Source organism: Lissotriton vulgaris, unplaced genomic scaffold, assembly GCF_964263255.1.
Source record: "Lissotriton vulgaris unplaced genomic scaffold, aLisVul1.2 SCAFFOLD_838, whole genome shotgun sequence".
NCBI lineage: Eukaryota > Metazoa > Chordata > Amphibia > Caudata > Salamandridae > Lissotriton > Lissotriton vulgaris.
The window spans coordinates 347,215-369,503 of record NW_028250251.1 but is presented as its reverse complement, the minus strand read 5'-3'; the positions used below and the strand labels follow the sequence as shown (position 1 = coordinate 369,503).

The 22,289-nt window shown below is 45.4% G+C and overlaps 1 protein-coding gene across 1 annotated transcript in view; it reads left to right on the top strand.

The window, feature by feature from the left end:
• LOC147663324 (cytidine monophosphate-N-acetylneuraminic acid hydroxylase-like) overlaps positions 1-22,289 on the top strand; it is a 313,991-nt gene that overhangs the window by 65,793 nt on the left and 225,909 nt on the right. The window contains exon 2 of the mRNA XM_086950520.1: positions 14,073-14,164. Within this exon, the coding sequence (XP_086806646.1) occupies positions 14,073-14,164 (92 nt within the window). The remainder of the gene's footprint in view (positions 1-14,072; positions 14,165-22,289) is intronic.

Sequence of the window (22,289 nt, the reverse complement as noted above, 5' to 3'; positions counted from 1 at the left end):
GTACTTACCAGTGGATGTATTGTTATGTAGTATTTGACAGCTTAATTAGCTAAAACACGATAGACATCAAAGTATGAGTGTGCGCCTATCAGTTAAATAAATATGGAAATGTACAGTTTTTCAACTTCATTTGTACACAAAACACTAAATAAATGTGGATAAATACAGATAAAATATCCCAAAAATAAATATGGATAAATACAGACGGAAATGTTGAAAAAAGAATTACCATAAAACCAGGATCCCTATTCATAATCTTTGTATTCGCCAGTTACACCAAAGTTTATTAGTAGGCTAGGAAGAATCACGCCTTACTCTATGTCAGTAGTTAGGGGATGCTGATTAACTTGCGAGAAAAGTCAAGTGATACACAACTACTCTGTGACATCAGACATGCTACTTTTAATGCCACTAATGTACCTAACACTTCCTACATTCCATCACAGTCCTCATTCTACATTCTGACTCAACACTGTCACACCACTCACTAGATTATATTTCTACAATATATGTATAAAATAAATAATGAGTATATAGTATCACAAAATGTAACATTTTTTACTAGTCATGAACAATCTCATGTGAAGACCACAGATTAAATAAGCAATCTTATCAAGACTACTGCAATTATTAATTTGCATTTATTATCCACACAAACATATATTTAAAACAAGCATTTACAATGCGATAGGTCTCACAATAGCGATATTTTGACCTATTGGCATTGTAAATGGCAATGCCTTTTCTAATATTAAAAGGCATTGTCATTTACAATACCAATGGGTCAAACTTTAGCAAATGCAAGACCTATTGTATTGTAGAGCACAGTGTCCGCGAAGCGGGCACAGCGCTCACCAATAAAGTAGAAAAAAACAGAAACAAAGCGAAGTGTCTGTGAATCAGACGCCGCGCTCACCATGAAAGTTTGTTTTTAAAAAGAAAGAAAAAGAGCGTGGTGTCCCTAAAGTGGGGGCCACGCTCAACATTATAGTTTAAAAAAAAGAATTCAACTGAGCGTGTGTTTCTAAAGCGGGTGCCACACTCAGCATGCACATTTTTTTTTTAAACCAAAAGGTGAAAGAACGCACAGTGTTCTTCTAAAAAGTAGCAATAATAAAAAAATACAAACAAAAAAGTAGTCGCCATTGTTTGTCCCCATTGTCAATAAACAAAATAGTGCTCACTCACACATAACACCGATCGTGTAACGAGCCAAGCAAAAGGTCCAGTTGTTATGGGTTGTAACAAATGCTGACAAGGCGGTACCAAGGAGGGACTCACTAGCCTACTTACGAATCAGAAGCCAGCATTTACAAAGGACAATGACACCACCCAATGACAAATATGAGCGGAGAGTGAGCGGGGCTTCCAGTGCATACCCTAATACAGCATGCCTTGCAGAGTGAGCAGCGCGTGCCACTGCCCTTAGGCTCAACCTAAAAATCCTGCTGTCGTGGGTAATCAAAATTAGCATGTACAAGGATTCCTGGCACATTGCCACATATTCAAAACCTTTAGCATTATGGCAGGCTTTTTTTGTTATGAAAAAAAGGTATGATAAAGCAGGGTACACCTTTATTTGAAGTTGTAAATACATTTCTCCAGTATCCATGTCAACTGAATGAAATAAATATGGCTGCACGATCTTCTACCCCTCCACCCCTAAATAAATGGCTAGAATCTTTTGCCAGCCAGGGGGCGTATCACAATGGTTGCTCTGGCTCAGTGTAGAGTCGAGCAACTGTATTTATGCACCTGCAGTGCATATGTGGACCCATTTAACCTCGTATTTCTCTGAAGTTTAGACAGAAACAGTGAACAGAGTTTGCCTCTTTCTAATTTTGAGTTATGCTGTCTACAATAATGCCTTCATGTGGGGAAATGTTGGGTTTAATTAATTCACATTACACACTACAGACGCATAAAACAAGTGCTTGGCTCTGCGCCAGCGTACCCTATCATGATACTGCCCCAGATGTCTTGCAGTCTGTTGCATAACATTAGTATTCAACACCATCATTAATTTCCTTTTAAGCAATTAAAAGTAAATTCTGATGAAAAAAGCTGAATAGGGATATCACGGAATTCTCATGAGGTCTTCTCAGTCAAATACCAGTTTCCTCACAAACAGTGGCGGCCAGCATGACTTGCGGGTGGCGGACAGGGCGGCAAAGGCTGAGGGTTGTGCAATGCAAAAAATATATATACACCCTTACCTTACCGCTGAGTCCCACGTCTCTGCTCCTGCTCTCCTCGGGGCCTTGGGACTCAAGGAACAGGAAGCCAGGAAGAACAGCCAGGCTCCCCTGACCAATCGCAGCTCTGCAATGCAGCATTGTGATTGGTATGCAACCAGGCTCCCCTGACCAATCACAATGCTGCAATGCAGCGTTGTGATTGGTTTTGAGCATACTGGTTTGACACTCAACTAGGGAATGGGGGCCAAGGCATGTTCTCCATGCAGGATGTAATGCAGCCTGTATGGGGAACAGGGAACATGTGCATGACTGTGTTGGGCTGCTCGAGAGGTCCGACCAAACAATCATTGCACACTTAGGAGTGGGCATAAGTTGTTATCATTTCATATTTCCTTTACTTTGCACTGCTCAAAAGCAGTGGAGCGACGCTCCTCTGCCATCGTAGAGGAGCCACCACTGCTCTCAAAGTAGGTTTCCTGTTTAAATATAAAGATCTGGCAAACAAGATAGGACACTTTATAACATATCTTGGGGCAAAAGGTAAAGTTCTCTATTTACAGCCAGCACAGAAGTTGCCAGGATCGGGGTGAATCATTACTCGCACATTTTCGCTTCCAGGAATTAAAAAAAGTGCATGGTTGTCTTCCCCACCAGTCTATGTCAAAAGTAGCTGGAGGAATAACCTTGCCTGAGTAGGCTTTCATAGTAGTGAGCACCAATTGATCGCCAAATGTGAAATCAAATAATATAAGAGCCTTAATTGTTGTTAAGAAAAAGCAGGATAAGGTCCTTGAATACTTAGTCATAGATACAACTTGTCTTGTATGATAGCCCAAGTATTTGAAGGGTTTGATCCTTTTAAGATCTTCATATTGCAGCCATTTCTCAATTGTTAATCAATCTTAATTTTTAAAGACCCTGAATTTTGTCTTGGAAATGCAAGTTTTACAACAGTTACTCAGTGCATACCCGTGTAGTCACCTATTTGGTAAAAGCAAGCCTGCAGGATACAATTCAAATAAAGACAATTCATCAACATATATAACAATCGTACCATCTGTATAATACTCATAAGGGGCAAATAATTCCTAATTCAAATAAAGACAAATCATCAGCATATATAATAATCCTACCATCTGTAGAATACACACAAGAGCAAATGTTTCCTCCTTGTTAAGAAAAGTCAGAAAGTACTCATAAAAAGCACCAAGGATGACTGGTGCTAGGACAACCCCCGGATGTAGTTCATTTTCTACTGCTAAAGTGTCAGAGATCATGTCCTGAGCCAGCTGAATTTTCAGGTTAGATTTGCTGTTGACCACTTTTATTACACCTAAAAGACCCCTTAGAAAAGCAAAAGTTGATTGTTTGTCCTAATCTGACGCTCGTAGTCGCAGAACTACTGCCTTTCCCTGTTGGTGCTTGGAAGTGTTCCTCTGCTGACCTGCAACCGGACCTGGAGGGCACTGTATAGTCCCTGGATCATTGGAGCTGACGCTGCGGGGGTGAGCGGGACTGCGAGAGCCAGAGGGCATTGCGCGTCAACAACTAGGCGCACCTGATCTCTCTTCCCGCCTCTCCTCCCCCACGTCCCTACTTAAGTGACGCCCTTAATGCTACCGCGGGACGCGCGCGGGACGAGCCAGGCGAAGCCCGGGCAAAGGGCGGGCCCTCTGAGGCCCTCAGAGACCGAGTGAGGCCGGGCAGGGCCTACCCTCTTTCATCTACTGATCTTCATAGTTATCTGGTTCTCTGATGGCTCTAAGTCTGGGCCAACTACAGTCTGAGAAGGCTGGGTGTAGTTTCAACGGCCCTCTTGATAACTATTTCACAAAGGCTCTCACGGATCAAGATAGGGAGAAAACCCTGGCAGAGCGTAGGGCAGAGCGCCGTCGCTCTGTCGAAAGTATAAAGAATAAGGTTTCTGCCGTTTCCCCGCCCAATGCCCTTTCGCTTACTCTTGGATGTACTTACTCTAATGAAGATCCTTTATGCTTGGAAAGCTTTCCACTCTTGTTACGAGACTGCACTACTACACCCTTGGGTCATATAGACCAGCCCGTAAATGACATCCCTCCCTCTAGTTCGATATTGTCTGATGTTGACTTGACTACTCGGACCCTGGCCCAGCCTAAACATGCTCTAAATAAATCGAAAAAATCAGTGCAGGCTAAGAGTCATGGCCCACCGCCTGCAAAAAGAAGACGGAAAGGGGGGCTCAGCAAAAACCAAAGATTAGACATTCGGATTTTGGAAAACCTTCTAAATCTATCATCGGAACTGCTCTGAACCCTGTTGTTGCTCAACCTAACATGCCAATTCTGGCTCCCCTGCCACCTTTGGCACCAGCTGTACAATCTGTGAATTCTATTGCTTCAATAGACATTCTGGATGACCCATCCCAAATGCATGTTTCCACTGTCGCCTCACTGGATAATATGGAACACCTAATTAGGTCTTTCATTTTACCCATTATAAAGAGGCTGAGGAGGGTGGAGAAAAAGCTTGAAGTGATTGAGGCTGCAGTTATTAATCACCAGGGTCCATCTAAGGTAGTGGTGAGTGAGGTTCCAGTACCTCCAGCCGCGGTGCCTATGTGCACTCTTGGCGTTTCAAAAGGTACTCATCAACCAATTAAACCAACTAATCCCAAGCATCAGAAGGTTCCCTCCCCTAAACAGAATATCAGCTCAGTCCCCATATCAGTAAGTGTAGCTGCGACGAGACCTGGAAAACTTTCTGTGGGGATTTCACAGCAGACTACAAGGGGTCCTATTAGACACACCAGGCCATCGCCTCGAAGAATCCTTCAAGCAGAATTGCCCCCCGAAGCCGCCCCGTATGTGGTTGTTTTGACCGGAGTTCCCAGCTTGCCAATAAATAAGAGGGAGGGGTTTTTCCAGCTGAAAAATAAGATCATGCACTGGCTTGCCCGATTTAGACCATTAACACATAACATTGATGGCGATATTGTGCATGTTAGATGACTCCCCTGGTTGGGTAGTAGGGTCAAGGATATCGATGGAGATTTAGTTGTTATAAATTTTGAGACCCTCGAGCAGTCACCTATATATTAAATTGGCCCCAGGGTGGAGGCAGTAACTCTATTGTTCTGCGCCCCTTGACCTATTTTTACCCTAGATCCCTGGTGTTTCCTCCTACCCACACTGGCGCTCAGATACCTAACCAGACTGCTCCCCTAATGTCCTACAACACCGGGTTTCCGCCAGAACCTCTACATTATCATCATGCTGCTGACCCTTTTGGGTGGAATATGGTACCTCTCAGGTCCTTCAGAAATCCTAATAGGAGGATAGAACACCTGAGACCTTTCACACCCCTGGAGACAGCAAATAGGTTTGATGTTTTCTCTGGTCTGGATAACTGTGATTGAAGATCACATAATGACCACTGTATGGCTGGTCAAACTAATGTAATGCAAATAGAGAAAACTGGTGGTGGCTGTAAATCGAATGAAAAATCACATCAATTAGTGCTGGAGAGCATAGGAACAGTCACACCAATTACCTTAGAATCTGCTACACATAGGGATGAGTGTGATATAACATTGAAGCCTATTCCTGCTGTAGAACAAGTGGTTCAAGATCTGATGTTATCTAGGTCCAACCAAGGGGGAGCTGATACTGATGTAGGAAGTGTCCTGAACGCAAGGCAAGTGGGCGTTGCCCCTGTCCCCCCAGTAGCAAGCCCTATATTTGGGGCTGGTAATAGTGTGGCCCTGAAAAAGGGGGCAACACTAGTAGGGGAAAGATCAATTATGCAACACAAAATTACCTTGATATCTTGGAACATCGCTGGTCTGACAAAAAATCTTTCTGACCCTGATTGGTCTAATTATGTAGACTCCTGTGACATTTGTCTGTTTCAAGAAACCTGGACCCTTGAAATACCACATAGGGTGGGATATAGGACTTTCAATATCGAGGCAGGTCCATCAGTCAGAGGTAGACCATCGGGGGGGCTTACGGTATGGATCAGAGTGTCATTGGAGGTAAAAATCACACAATTAAACACAGATTCAGCAGATATACTAGGACTTGTAGTTAATCTGAAGAATGGTAGGCGTATTGTTGTGTTTAATGTCTTTAACCGACCCTGTGGGTTATCGAAAGAATCTGTAATTTTTGATAAATTGGATAACCTCCTTACTGATCTTGTAGATACGCCTAGCAGTATCATAGTAGGCGGTGACTTTAACTGCAATTTTGAGCCGATTATAGGGTTTGGAGATGTTTTTTCAGATGAGGATAGGGCCAATAACATCCCTTCCCTATCATATACGGAGGGAGTGGGCTGTACGATCCTAGCAACCCAGATATTGAGATTGGTATCAGTACATGGTTTGAGGGCCTGCAACGGCCGTTTTCCATCAGACTCTCCAAAAGCACCAACTTTTGTCAAAAATAATTCTCATAGTCGGATCGACTATATTCTGGTATCTTTCGACATTTGGTCCTTCCTATCTGACTTTGTAATCAACCCTAGGTATGAAAGTGACCATCGGCCACTGCACCTGTCAATAGATTATAGATTAGTCCCTAGTACCAGGATTCCGATGGATTACTGCATGTTGGATAACTTAACTACTGATGCCCCTTTAATGAGTAACAATAGGCGTTCCCTTAAATGGGCTAGCTTATTGAGTAATAAGGAGGCATTATCCAGCATTTACCTACTCCTAGCAGATATTTTCGCTAAACATCTGCTTCAACCAGTCGAGGGTAAGGTTTTTATCGATTTGCATATTTAATTTTTTAAAGCCTTAGTACCATTTGTGTCGAAAATGCCAAATAAAAAAAGGTTGCAAAAAATTAGTTCCATTGGTATCAAACCCTGGTACAATAAGGATTGCCGAAACTGCAAGGGTACACTCCTAGAGGCAATTAAGAGCAAAAAAACAGATGTAATCAGGACCCTAAGGCAAGAATATAGGAGGGTGCAGGAAAAGGCTAGAATTAACTGGGACGAGGAATGTTGGGAGAATATGCTAACAGCTGTCAAAGCGAAAGACAATGTGGGTTTCTGGAAACTAGTTGCCAATGAGAAAATTGGAGGAAGGTCACCGGATGATGTGTTCATTGATGAACAAACTTGGGTCAACCATTTCACCAACTTGTATGAAGCCCCAGGTAGTGACGTGATAGCGTTTGGAAATAGCCCATGGCTGGTACCAGCCATAAATACTATAGAGTTTAGTCTCGAGGAAACCGAGCAAGTAATTATTGCTGTGAAAAACTGTAAAGCCCCAGGCTTAGATAAAATATCTGGGGACCTGTATAAGCATGAGATCAGTGTATGGGTGCCATACATCAACAAGCTTTTTAACATATTAGTTGCAGGTGGAAATTTACCAGATAGCTGGCGGGGAGCAGAAATTATCTTAGTTTTTAAGAAGGGAGATAGCTATGATCCCTCTAACTATCGTCCCATTTGTCTTTTAGATATTTTACAAAAAAAAAATTCAAGGCATCTTTTAAATCGAATGGATTTGTGGATAGATGAGAATGAGATCTTTACAAAGTTCCAAGCAGGCTTTAGACGGAACACGAGTACAATAGATCAGGTTTTTAGGTTTTGTTGCATTTGTTGGAAATATGTTTTTTTATTAAAAGGACACATTTATGTAGCTTTTGTTGACCTTAGGGCAGCTTTTGATTTAGGTTTGCGGTCTCGTTTATGGGTTTGTCTATTTGCACGGGGATTACCAACTTGTATACTCCAGCAGATTAGACGATTACATGACAATAACTTTGCCAGAGTACGCTGGGGCCCGAAAGGGGAACTAACAGAACCCGTACCTATCAGACGGGGAGTCCGCCAAGGATGTGTGTTGGCCCCCACACTCTTTTCTCTATTTGTCAACGACATCCCAGACTATTTAGATGGGTGCAATAATGATTCCCCAAAGCTGAATGGTGTGAGGGTCCCCTCACTCCTATTTGCGGATGACACAATCCTGATTTCGCAAACCCCCATTGGTCTACAAACCCTTTTAAATTCCTTTAAAATGTATTGTGATTCAAAAGGCCTAGAAATAAATACGAAAAAAACCAAATGTATGTCCATAAATCCCCATAAATCTTTCAAGGGGCAATTTTTTCTAAATAGTCAAAGGCTTGAACTTGTTTCAAATTTTTCGTACCTGGGTGTCTCCCTAGATTCAACAACCTCATGGAGAACGCAAATCGAAAAAAGTAAAACCATTTTCAACCAGAGTACTTTACATATTATAAAGCATCATGGGGCAAGTCTAAGTAAATCCATTTCGCAAGCACTAGAAGTTTTTAAATTTAAGGCTCAATCTTGTGCTTTATATGGAGCAGAAATCTGGGGAACAAATGCAGGTAACATTTTTATGACTAGTGAAAACAACTTTTATAGAAGGCTTCTGAGATTGCCCAAACGTACTCCACTTGTACCAATATTTATGGACCTAAACATGAAACGAACAGATCACATTGCATTACTTAGGCCACTTTTGTTTTGGGTCAGACTTTGGAGTACTCTTGAACTTACAGATTATAAACAAGGAATCTTAGAAGTTAAGAACCTTGATGTTTACAATACCAACCCTTGGCTTAAGCATGTTAAAAATTGGTTCCATCGGATAGGCCTTGCTTACTTCTGGGACGATCCAGCGTGTTTGAAACAAAGATGTGAGATTCTGGTCAAGGCAAGATTTTGGTTTTATATAACACACAATTACCTAAATGATCATTCATGTGGATCCATTACACGTAGCTTTCTCGATTTTAAGGACTCTCCACTTTTTGAAGATTTTTTAAATGAGATTCAACCACCCCTAGCAAAAAGCTTGTACTTAAAATTTAGATACGGTATACTCAAATTAAATTCAGTTCTAGCTAGATGGGATAAGTCCACAGGGCAAACAAAAAGTGCAAATTGTATATGTTGTCAGCTAAATCATAGAGAGGATGACAACCACATATTGTTTTTTTGTACTGTTTACGACTTAGCAAGGAGAAGATGGATTAAACCCTTGTGCAAAGCTCTAGGTATACGATCATACCTGGAAGCAACCAGGATCGTTAAAACAGACACCGGTCGCCTTACAGTGTTCTGTGTTAGTAGATTCCTATTGATTGTTAGCTGCACCCGCAAAAACTTGGCCCTTGATTTGTAGACATTAAATGGGTGCACTTTGCATGTAGGTTAGGTTGCCCTGATCCTGGCTGGTGGTGGTACTTACAAAACATCTGTTTTATAGCTATTATGCCTATTTTAATTTGGATGATGTTATTGTACTAATTGATGAATTGCCTATTTCTGCTTCCCACTGGTATGTTGTATCCACTGTGCAAAATGTATTGTAGTTGCTTATGCATCTTTTATGGCCGAATGAGCCGAAATAAAGATTAAAATGAATGAAAACCTTGCTATTAGATCAAATGTATTAGCTCACCACATGGGGATATCAGTACACCCAACACAAACACTCAAATGAACTCCATCCACTCGGTAGCACCTACCGACCCATGGCCACACCAACTTTTCCACCTCGGAAGGTACAGGTTCTGGTGCCAATTCACCTACATTGTCAACACCTCCATCGCTACAGCCACCATTCCCGACAGCTGGGAACACTCAGAGGTTAATCCGCTACTCAAGAAACCCTCTGCAGACCCCAGAAAACTCCAGAATTACCATCCAATCTTACTGCTCCCATTTCCAGCTAAAATCCTGGAGGCCATCAGCCTCTAACTCACCTAACACCTGGAGAGAAACAACCTGCTACACCCTTCCTAATCAGGATTTAGAGCTAATCGCACCACAAAGCAACCCTGATCACAGCAAAAGATGACAAAAGCACCCTACTTGATAGAGGAGAAACAGCCGGCCTCATCCTACTCGACCTCTCTAAAACCTTCAACATCATCTTCCACCACACATACTTCGAGCAACTATGCCAGAACAGAATCGCAAACCACGCACTCAAATGGATGGCTCCTTCCTCATGGGACAAACCCAGAGAATCTGCCGCCCTCTTGTCACATCTCAACCCAAGAGCACGATCTCCAGCATCCCTCAAGGCTCATTCCTCAGTCCAACTCTCTTCAACATCTACACAACACCACTCACAGACATTGTTAGAGCCAAGACATCAACATAATCTCCAACACCAATGACACTCAGCTCATCTTCTCGCTCTCAGCAGACCTCATCACAAAAAATACCAACTTCCACAACCGTATGAAGAATGTCTCTGCTTGGATAAGAACAACTGTCTGAAGCTTAACAAAGACAAATATGAAGTACTGATCTTCGGCAGACACACCCCTCACTGGAACAACTCCTGGTAGCCATCAGAACTCGAACCCAACCCTACTCCAAAAGACCACACCCGAAACCTAAGCATCATCCTAGATAGCAAACTCTCAATGACACATCAGGTTAATGCTGTCTTCTCATCCTACTTCCACTCTGTCTTCATGCTCCGCAAAGTCTTCAGGTGGCCCCCCCATCAGCATCAGGAAAACGATTGAGAAGGCCCTCATCACCAGCAGACCGAACTATGGCAATGCATTATATTCAGGCACCACCACCGAACTTATGAGGAGACTCCAAACGATCCGGAATGCAGCAGCCAGACTGATCCTCAACCTGCCAAAGAGGAACCGAACACACAGCACCTGAAAGACCTCCACTGGCTCCCCATCCAGAAAATATGACAATTCAAGCTCCTTACCCATGCCTACAAAGTCCTCCACAGCCACTGCCTGAATTTCCATTTACCCCCCAGGACTCTCTGCTCCACTGAACTTGCACAGGTACAACGCATTCCGCCACTACTGCCCTTGAGGATTCTCCTTTTCCCTCCTCGCCGCCAAGTACTGGAACACCCTTCTCCACTTCTGCACCTCACCCTCTTTTACTCATTTCAGGAAGGGATTCAAGACCTGCCTCTTTGACTGACTGCACACAGCGCCTAGATACCCTTGCGGGTGATAAGTAGGGCTTACAAATACTGATTGATTGATTGATTAGTCAGTGCTTAAGGGATGAACAACCTAATCCTCCTGGATCCTAATATCTATCAAAAAGGTGTCGTAATAAACCCGCTTTCACCCCTTAGGGATTATCATAGGATTCCAGTCATATTTGTACACTGTGCCAAATTTATATAACAAACTGTTTGTTATAAACATAAGTAAAATATATCACTCTTCCACAAGCATACATGAACTCTCTTGTTTTTCTGTGCTCACAGATGTAGATTTGCACAGAGTCACCATTTTCAGGATCCATATACGAATCAACAGAGGGATAAAATGTCGGGTGATTGGCAGACACAAGGTTGCTGGTATTTGAACCATTCACGCTCTCCTGTCTGTGCAGCCTTCCTAGACATGCCTGTGTTTATATCCTTTCCCTCAAATCTGGAGGAGAGGGCTAGAAATGTCCCTAAATATTAAGGGGGGATGATTTCCTGTTCTAATTCCACTCAACGAATATTTGGGGAAAGCGTTTTTTTAGTGAGCCTTGCTGTACTTTCGGCAAATATTGAGAATAAACCAGGCCCAACTGGGAAACCAAAGGCAGCCCTGGCAAATATGCTCAAACCAACTCTGCTCCCTTGGTGTCTTTTTTCAATCTCACTCTCTGCATCCATTGATTCTTTCTCTCCTTCTCTCCACTCTCTCTGCTCCCACTCCGATCACTTTCTCTATACCTTCCTCCTCCTTTCTTCTCTTTCTCTCTCTTGAATCCTCCCTGTGCCTGCTGCTAGTTATTCAAGTAGCCTTAGAGAGCTGGGGAAAGCGGCAGAGGCACCAGGAAAGTCCATGTGCTTTGAAAATGACTTCCATGGGATCCAGCCCACCGGGAAAATACCTGTCTGGCCATGGTAAAAATATTGGAAGAGGGGAAATACTTTAGCTTGTGCACTAGGTTTAGGTGCATTGGCAAGCAGGGAGCCTTGTCCATTGTGCCTGACAAACTGTGCCTTTATGACCCTCAAAGGGGCCTGGGGAAGAAAGTATTGCCTTAGTAAGTGATCATTCATGTTGATTATGTCTGTTATGCTCAGACTGTAAAACTAAATTAGGTCCAAGTGGGGAAGTAATGACTGTCTATCAAACTTCGTGGCGTAGGCAGGTAAGGGGAGAAATAGGAGGCTGTACATTTAGCCATAAAGGCAGGAGTATTGTAAAATCTATAGGTATGAGAGTCAGGTGAGAAATGGCTTTACATTTTATACCACCAGAGAATGGTTTAAACAATAAGGCTCTGATTCACGAAGGTAAACTTACAGTTTTGTGCAGATATATGTTCTTTTTGGTTTGGGAACTACAAGTTAATAGTAAGTTTAAGACTGCGGAGAACTCCATTCATAAAAAGATAGGACAGATGTATTTTGTTGTGTGCGGAGTTCTCCGACCCAACTGCTGTGTCTCTACAGTCATAAGCATACTATTAACTCGCAGGCATATGGATTCCACCTTTTCTTTATAACAGCAAATATTTGATGTCCTTTCTTCCATAGATCAGCTAGTTAGTGATGTGAAAAAGTAAAGCTACTCAACCTATTATTTCAAAAACAACAGTTGATGGACAGAATGCAAAACAATGTCATACATTCACCCCAGTACATACATCTTGGCCTAAATCCATCTTTTTTTGCTCACCATGCCATTCCAGTTTGAACCCAGCCATATGCAAATCAATCTCGACCCTGTGCCCAATGGGAACAGTCCAGCCCGAACTGCCAAGCCAGGTCCTCCTTGGACTGGAAACAAGCATCTTAAGACCGGTCCTAGGAAGCTTGTTTCGGTCCAGGGAAGATATGGCTTGGCAGTTCCGGCTGGACTGTTCCCATAAGGCACTGGGTCAGACTGATTTGCATATGGTCATGGCTAAACTGTGGTGGTGGAATGAGCTAAAGAATGATGATGGATTAAACCCAGATCAGTTGACTGTGGGTGAGTGTTTGATTTGCTCAAGTGCTCCATCCATCATCGACCTATTATTTCATTCATGCAAAATAACCACATTCATATTTGCTCACCCATAAACCAGAACGGGTAAATAGGGTCTCATTATGACCTGTGTCGGAGGAAAGGCTGTCTTAATACTGCAATCCCAAAATTAGCAAACTGAGGTGTCTTTAAATCCAGATGTGCTGAATTAATAGACATTATGGTTAAACCCTGAGAATCCAATCAGAAACTAGGCATTACTAGAGGAACTGGTAATTCCGATCTGATTCCCCAGTAGTAACTCATTCCCTGCCTCGGCTTCCACCAAAGCTTTCATCAGCAGTAATCTCCAGAGGAAACAGGTTCATAATCTTTCTGCACGCCTTGAAATTCCACATGGGGCTGGTGACAGGGTTACTGTCCTATTCGGAGTTCCAGTTTTCTAATAACGAGGGTCATAGTCTTTATTACCGAAGAAATAATATACAAACTATGCAAATGTTTAATAAAATGCCACTGGCACTTTAGCAAGCATAACTCAGTATTTACTTTCCCCCCTACTTTTTAGTACGATGGCCAGTGTGTGCTTTAAACGTTGCACCTGAATACAATGTATAATTTTTTTTGCTGTGAGTGTGCTCCTTCATAAAACATCGTTCCTTTTATTTAAAATGCATCTGGAAGTTGTTGGGACCTCGGAATGAAGTTTAATGGAGTCATCAGTTGCTTTCTCGCGTGGGAGAAGACACTTAGAAAGATCCCTGTATCTGTACGCAGATAACATGCATTAACCTTTGACTTCAGTAGTAATAAAACTACTTGAGAACCAATCTGCAAATTTAATTGGTTAATACCTTTTTCTGGCACTTATATGTCTCTGGACACAATATAACCACATGGCTTCAATGTTTTACAGGACACTACGCTGTACCAAGCATAACTGGAAACTGGATGTCAGCACGATGAATTACATCAATCCACCAGATAGCTTCTGCCACGATGAACTAGGTATTGTACCCTCCATGTATGAGACTTGTGGTCTGATTTAGAGTTGGGTGGTGATGGAAAATGATCAGACCTTTGGAGAAAGAGTTAAACCAGAATGAGAATTCACAGGTGGATTTTGTTCCACCATACATATATCAAAGGGGGCAGATTACCAGTAAGGGCCTGCTCTACCTTCCTAGAGTAAAAGAAAAGAGGGACATACTTTCAGAAGAAGCTTGTCCTATTCTGAGGGCATAAAGAAAAGATCTGACAGATTCTGCAACAAGGTATCGGAACCATATTTAAAGCGGATCAAACCAACTGTATTGAAATATATTTTTTCTATTTTGGGATTGGAAGAACATATGACCTAGAAGACATACTTAGAAAAAAAATGTGGGCGGAGTTTCTTTGATAAACGAAGTTATTGAAATCTGAGGTAGTGGGGTTAATGCAAGCTTTGAGTAAACTTCTCAATGACACACATTCCAAAAATATTTGGTTCTTATGTTTTATATAGATGTTCTGTTCCATTCTGTTATGTTATGTTATGTTATTCGAGGTTTGTACTCGGTCTTGCTCAACACTAGTTCTTCCACCTCTTGTTGTTCTTGGTTCTTTGAGCAGGCTGATATATATATATATATATATATATATATTCACTGAAAAAACCATAGGTTTCAAACCAGTTATAGTTAGGAATTAGCATTTAAAAAACCTATTAAATTCACTGACAAAACCATAGGTTTCACACCAGTTATAGTTAGCTGGAAATTTTACTGACATAAAACCATTGAAATTCCCACGTTATAGTTAGTTGGACTCACTATAACTTGCGCGCCTGCAATGCACTGCTGATGACATCACATATTACATCACTCATGACATGGTCAGTGACATCACTCATGACATCACTGATGACACCATCCAGTGAATGTGTGTCTTTCTGAAAAATAAATTTGTTTTATATATGTATTTGTAAAGGTCGATGGAAGAATAAATGTTTATGTGAGAAGTTGGCCCGATATGCAACGTTCGCTATTCTAGCGACCGCTATGTATCGTTCCAACGACCCTTATGGTGTTTGGTTGTAAGTCAACCTATAGACCAGCTATCCTAGTAGCGTGGATACGAGCAGTCTAAGGCTAAAGACTCGAGAGGGCGCGTTAAGCCAGCTGTTTACCACACATGTACCCCTTGAATACCCAGTGAAAGGACACCACACAAGTGTTATGAAAATAAACAATATATTTATTAAGAATCACAACAGCCCTGTACTCTTTATGAGGACAGGGTACTAAGCACAAACCAAATCTCTTTAGTAAATACTTCAAGTTCACAGTTTAAAACAAGTGTCCGGGGACACGGAAAGGTTAAGGCAAGTCGGAAGCGAGGGACTCGGGACCCTAGAGTAAGGAGGCTATGCAGGCACCGAAATGCCGAGTTACCTAGCCACGAGGGCTGCGGCTGCACAAGTCTTACAGGCGTCGGGGTCTTCGCTGACGAGCCAGGAGCCGGAAGAAAAGGAGTTGCTGGCCGGCGACCAGTGATGAATAGTTCGTAGAGATCCAAGCCTGGATCGGAGATTGATGAAACCTGAAAGCAGAGGGGACCAAGTTCGTACTACTAGCCAGTAGTCAGAGGGTACCAGGAAGGCACCAGTTGGCCGTCACCTCGACCAGGTGAGTGGGCGACGCTAGGCTCTGCAGTCTCACGGACCAGGAGGCGTTGTCGGCGACCACGGTGGAGGTGCGAGCTGTCCCACGACGGATGTCGCTGTTGGCGTCTTGAGTGGACCAGGAGGGTCCGGGGTGCTTCTCGAAAAGATGGAAGCAAGGGCCAGTCTGGAGCAACCAGACCGGCAGTGTTGATTTTCGGATGTCGTCACAGAAGGACACAAGCCAGCGGCTAGTGACCAGACAACGTGCTGAGCAGCGAGCAGAAGGGCCCCACGCAGATCGTGGAGATGCTGGGAGACTGCACTTCGGTGCTGGAGCGGCTCAGGGTCGGGGCTTCTCGGACCCCAGAGCACTCACCAGAGAGTTACCTCGATGGTCGTGCTGGTTTTTAAGAGCGTGCAGGTTCTGATGATGGCCGGTCCCTCGAGGTCTCGTCGCACCCACAGATCACAGCTGAGCTGATGACGTGGGTAGAGGTCAGAGGTGCCAGGGAAGCCGGTTCTCGTCGAGCTGGGCCGTCGGATTCCTTGAGGAAGGACTTACAGCAAACCGCAGAGTTCTTAGATGGTGCCTGCTGATGCAGGGTGACTACTCCTTAGCCACAAGGGAGAAATCTTGAGAAGAGTCTTGAAGTCCTTTCGTAGAAAGTATTCTTGATTCAAAGATGATCTAATTTGGAAGGGTCCCCGCTCCGGCCTTTATCCTAAAGAAAGGGGTGGGTACATGACTAGGTCCTGCCCTAAGGGTGGGACCAGGAAGGGGGGTAGTTACACCCCTCTCCCCTGCCGGACTTTCCCCAGGCCAGGGCTGTCGCCCCTGGAACTGGTTCTAACCGGCAGATGCGTAGTGAGCACCGGGGTGCCACTCCGCAGTCACCTTCTCGCAAAAGCCCTACCTACCCAGAATACACAAACCCTGTCTGGGACGGTGCGAACACCGCCCTCGACAGGAAACCCTTTGTCCAAGTGCTCCTCGCTGGAAGGACTCCCAGCAGCAGGAGGTCAGACTCGTGTCTGTGGTGGCAGCATCCATTTTGTGGAGCTGAGGCTTTCGTTAACTTTAACCGGGGTTCACAGTTACGTACATGTCGTGTCCCTCTAGAAGGGCGGAATGCTAACCTCGTCGCCAGAGTTGGTGAGAGGGCAGCATCCCGATTCGTATGACACCTTACTCGACATGTCTTGATAACGCGACACCGAAGTTACCGATATGGTACGCGTTATCATGGAACAGCCATTGGGTCTTGATTCCGCAAGCTGCAACCGGGCTCGGCTCGGGCCAGAGCTTAGTTCACACGAGCCCATGCACTCTGCCTTCAGGATTGTCAAGGCCTGCCATAGGAGTGACTGATAGGAACTCGGGTGTCCATTGGAGGGTTAGATATAGGGCTACTATATCTAAAGCAAAGGGTGATTACACGACTTCGCCCCAGCTGTCATGCAGCCAGTTGTGTCAGATTTAGGAGGCCAGCCAGGGGTGGCATAATACATGCTGCAGCCCCTGGCGGCCCTGGGTACACCTATGCCCTGCGTTACGGGGTCTGATAAGGTGGCCCAGTACCAATTGGTAAATGCACCTAGGGTACATCTCGTAATTTAGAAAGAGAACAGCCAGGCTGTGGGTCTGATTGGCAGGCCCACAGCCAGAGAAAGTCGTAAACCAGTGAAACAAAAGCAAAAAATCTGGGTGATCATGGGATTGCAGACCCTACTCTCCTACATGACCCCCCCCCAAACGTCGGAACAACTAGCTAACCTTGACCAGGTGAGTCTTCTTGTTCTAAGTGGAAATATCTGGAGAGCCCATCGGCATTGCCATGATCAGTACCAGGTCTATGTTCCACTGTGAAGTCCATCCCCTGTAGGGAAATGGACCACCTAAGCAGTTTGGGGTTTTCACCCTTCATCTGATTTAGCCACAAGAGGGGCTTATGGTCGGTCTGAATCTTGAAGTGAGTGCCAAACAAGTATGGCCTCAGCTTCTTCAGGGCCCAAACCACAGCAAAGGCCTCCCTCTCAATAGCTGACCAATTTTTCTCTCTAGGGGTCAGCCGTCTGCTTATAAAAGCAATGGGCTGGTCTTGACCATCAAAATTCAGTTGAGAAAGAACAGCTCCCACACCCAACTCAGAAGCATCTGTTTGGACAATGAATGGTTTGGAGTAGTCCGGACTCTTGAGGATAGGCGCCGTGCACATGGCCTGCTTTAGGTCATCGAATGCTTTTTGACAGCTCGCTGTCCACTGAACCTTTTTTGGCATTTTCTTACTTGTCAGTTCATTTAATGGTGTCACGATGGAACCATAGTTCCTGACAAACTTCCGGTAGTAACCAGTCAGGCCCAAGAAAGCTCGAACCTGAGTCTGGGTGGTTGGAGGAGCCCAGTCCCTGATTGACTGTATCTTGCTCTCCAGCGGCTGAACCTGACCTCCACCTACAAGGTGGCCCAGGTATACAACCTGTGTCTGCCCTATCTGGCACTTGGTGGCCTTGATAGTGAGGCCTGCGGCTTGCAGCGCCTCCAATGTCTTCCGCAGGTGGACCAGGTGATCCTCCCAGGTGGAGCTAAAGACAGCAATATCGTCAAGATACGCCGCACAGAAGTCATCCAGCCCAGTAAGGACGTGATTCACCAACCGTTGGAAGGTGGCAGGTGCATTTTTCAGACCAAAGGGCATCACCACGAACTGATAATGCCCACCAGGGGTTGAAAATGCGGTTTTAGGCTTGGCGTCCTCAGCTAACCTGATTTGCCAATACCCAGCTGTCAGGTCAAACGTACTTAAGTAGTTGGCCGAAGCCAGCCTATCAATAAGCTCGTCTGCCCTTGGTATTGGGTGGGCGTCAGTCTTAGTGACTGCATTGAGACCCCTGTAGTCTACGCAGAACCTCATCTCTCTCTTACCACCCTGGGTGTGAGGTTTCGGCACTAGAACTACGGGACTAGCCCAAGGGCTATCCGAGGGTTCAATGACTCCCAGCTCCAACATTTTCTGCACTTCACTTTTGATGCAGTCTCTAACGTGATCAGGCTGCCTGTAGATTTTACTCTTTACGGGCAAGCTGTCACCAGTGTCGACCTCATGGGTGCACCAATCGGTCTGGCTGGGTGTCAGAGAAAACAGATGTCGGAACGACTGAAGAACCTGTTTACAGTCGCTCTGTTGATGTTCGGAGAGGCTGCCACAAAAGACAACACCATCTACCGAGCCATCGTCAGGATTCTGAGAGAGCAGGTCGGGGAGAGGGTCACTCTCCTCTTCCTGTCCCTCATCTAGGGCCATGAGCAAACTCATGTCCTTCCTGTCGACATATGCTTTTAGCCTGTTGACATGAAGCACCCTGTGGGGGCTCCGGGGAGTTCCCAGGTCGACCAGGTAGGTGACCTCTCCCTTTTTCTCCAGGATGGTGTGGGGCCCGGACCATTTGTCCTTGAGTGCTGCTGGGGCCACTGGCTCCAACACCCACACCTTCTGTCCGGGCTGGTAAACAGTCAAGACAGCCTTTTGGTCATGCCAAGCTTTTTGGAGTTCTTGGCTGGCCTTAAGGTTTTCGGATGCCTTCTCCATGTATTCAGCCATCCGCGAGCGGAGGCCGAGCACATAGTCCACTATGTTGGCTGCAGGCTTTTTGAGAGGTCTCTCCCATCCTTCCTTCACCAAACACAGGGGTCCTCTTACAGGATGCCCGTACAAAAGTTTAAAAGGGCTGTAGCCAACCCCCTTCTGTGGGACTTCTCTGTAGGCGAACAAGAGGCAGGGGATCAGGACGTCCCATCTACGCCGAAGCTTTTCCGGTAGTCCATGAATCATCCCTTTTAGGGTCCTGTTGAATCTCTCAACAAGCCCATTGCATTGTGGATGATAGGGTGTAGTGAACTTGTAGTTGACACCACATTCCTTCCACATAGCAGTTAAGTAGCTCGACATAAAGTTTGCACCTCTGTCGGAGACGACCTCCTTAGGGAAGCCCACTCTGGAGAATACTCCAACTAGGGCTCTTGCCACAACAGGTGCTGTAGTGGTCCTAAGGGGAATAGCTTCAGGATACCTGGTGGCATGATCCGCTACCACCAGTATAAACTTGTGCCCTGATGCTGTCGGTGGTTCCATGGGACCGACGATGTCGATCCCCACCCGTTCAAAGGGCACCCCCACCACAGGCATTGGTATAAGGGGGGCCTTTGTCGTGCCACCTGACTTACCACTGGCTTGGCAAGTGACACAGGAGCGGCAAAACTCCTTGGTATCTTCGTTCATATGAGGCCAGTGAAAGTGCGAGACAAGCCTGTCCCACGTTTTCGTCTGGCCTAAGTGACCTGCTAAGGGAATCTCGTGGGCCAAGGTAAGTAGGAAACCACGCTGAGACAAGGGGACGACCAGCCTCCTGGTCATGCCAGGCTTGGGGTCTCTTGACTCAGTGTACAGGAGTCCATCTTCCCAGTATACCTTGTGGGTACCTGTGGCGTTCCCAGCAGCCTCAGCAGCAGCCTGCTGTCTGAGGGGTTCAAGAGAAGGGCAGTTTAACTGGTCCTTCCCCAGGTCTTCCCTTGAGGGTCCCCCTGAGCCCAAGAATTCAACTTGATCAAGTTCGAACTCCCTCGGCTCAGTTTCCCTCAATTCCTGTAGGTCAGCCTCCTCTGAGACTTGATCCTCGACCTGGGGCAAGGGGGAAGGCGCAGCCTTAACCCTACTGCTCTTTTTCTTGGGAGGTGTCTGGTCCGTTGTCCCAGGATCCAGCACCTGTTCAGTGGGGCATTTCCTGACCTGTGACCTAGTCACAGCGAACACATGTGCTGGCAACCCTAACATTTCCATGTGAGTCCGGTGCTCCACTTCTGACCATTGTGACGACTCCAAATCATTGCCCAACAAACAATCCACTGGGAGGTCTGGACTAACTACAACCTTCTTTTGGCCAGTTACCCCTCCCCAGGAGAAAGCTACAATTGCCATACTGTGATTGGTAGTGACATTGCTTGCATTGGTCACCAGGAATTCTGTACCTGGCATGATCTGTCCAGGGTCCACAAAGTTAGGCGTCACCATGGTGACGCTGGCACAAGTGTCCCTATAGGCCTGAGCCATCTTTCCATTTATAAAAGGCGTCTGTCTGTATTTGCCCAAAGTATTGGGGCTTACGTCAGGGGACACGTCCGCGTCCCCCGTACTGACAAGGACAGCCTGAGTGAGTGTGCCAACTAGGTTGTCACGCCCCTCAGAACCCAGGGTTAACCCTACTAAACCCTTGGGAGGTGCACTACCACTGCTGACTGTACTAGGGGGCACAGGTGCCTTAGGGGCTGCAGTGGCAGGAGTCTGCCCTCCTCCTTTCTTGGTGCACTCACTAAACCAGTGAGATTTACTTTTACAGTACTGGCACCATCGTTTGGATTGGCCTTCTTTCTTCTTTTGGGGAGCCTGACCCCCACCCTCTTTGGGTTGTTGGGGACCTGTCGAAGACTTCTGGTCATTTTGTTCCCCTTTAGAATCTTTACCCTTCTGGTCTGCTTTCTTCTGACCACCTTGATTCCGGCCCTGGTTCTGTTTAACTCTCGTACGAACCCATTTGTCTGCCTTCTGCCCCAATTCTTGAGGAGAGGTCAGATCCGAGTCGACAAGATGCTGATGCAACAACTGGTTCTGACAATTGTTTAAAATTTGTTCTCTCATCATCAAATTATACAATCCTTTGTAATCAGTAACCTTACTGCCCAGCAACCAGCCCTCAAAAGCCTTAGTGGCACAATCGACAAAATCAGACCAATCTTGAGACTGCGTTTTCTGGGTATCCCTGAACAGCACCCTGTACTGCTCAGTGGTTAGGCCGAACCCTTCAACGAGTGTATTCTTCAAGACTTGGTAATTGTTAGCGTCCTCTACCCTTGTGGTGAGAAGCTTGTCTCTTCCTTTGCCTTCAAAGGAGAGCCACAAGATAGCTGCCCACTGACTTTGGGGAACACCTTGCACAGTGCAGGCCCTCTCCAAAGCAGTAATCCATTTGTGGATGTCGTCCCCTTGTTTAAAGGGGGGCACTATCTTCCCAAGGTGTTTCGTATCGAAACTCTTTTCCCTATTACTAGGTACGTTGCTGCCACCAGTGGGGACTGCCCCACTTAACTGTTGCTCTCTCGCAAAAGCAAGCTTTTCCTTGGCCAGGGCAAGTTCTTCCCTTTCGATCCTTAGATTAGCTGCTTTTTCCTTAGCTTCGTACACTCTCCTCTGAGGGGACGTCATCCCTCTTTGAGAAGAGTTGCGAGAGCCATTGGTTCGAACGGATCTGTTAGAGCCTCTTGATAGAGACCTAACTCGTCCATTCCCAATGTTAAGCGCACCTGACAGTAGCGCCGGGGGTCCCCCAGTACCACTATCATGTCTGCTTAAGTTGGACCGTGTCAGTCTGCCGACTTCTACCTGTCCCTTATCTGCCTCGTCCCCAGAGAGATCCTCATCCTCATCCTCCTCGCCG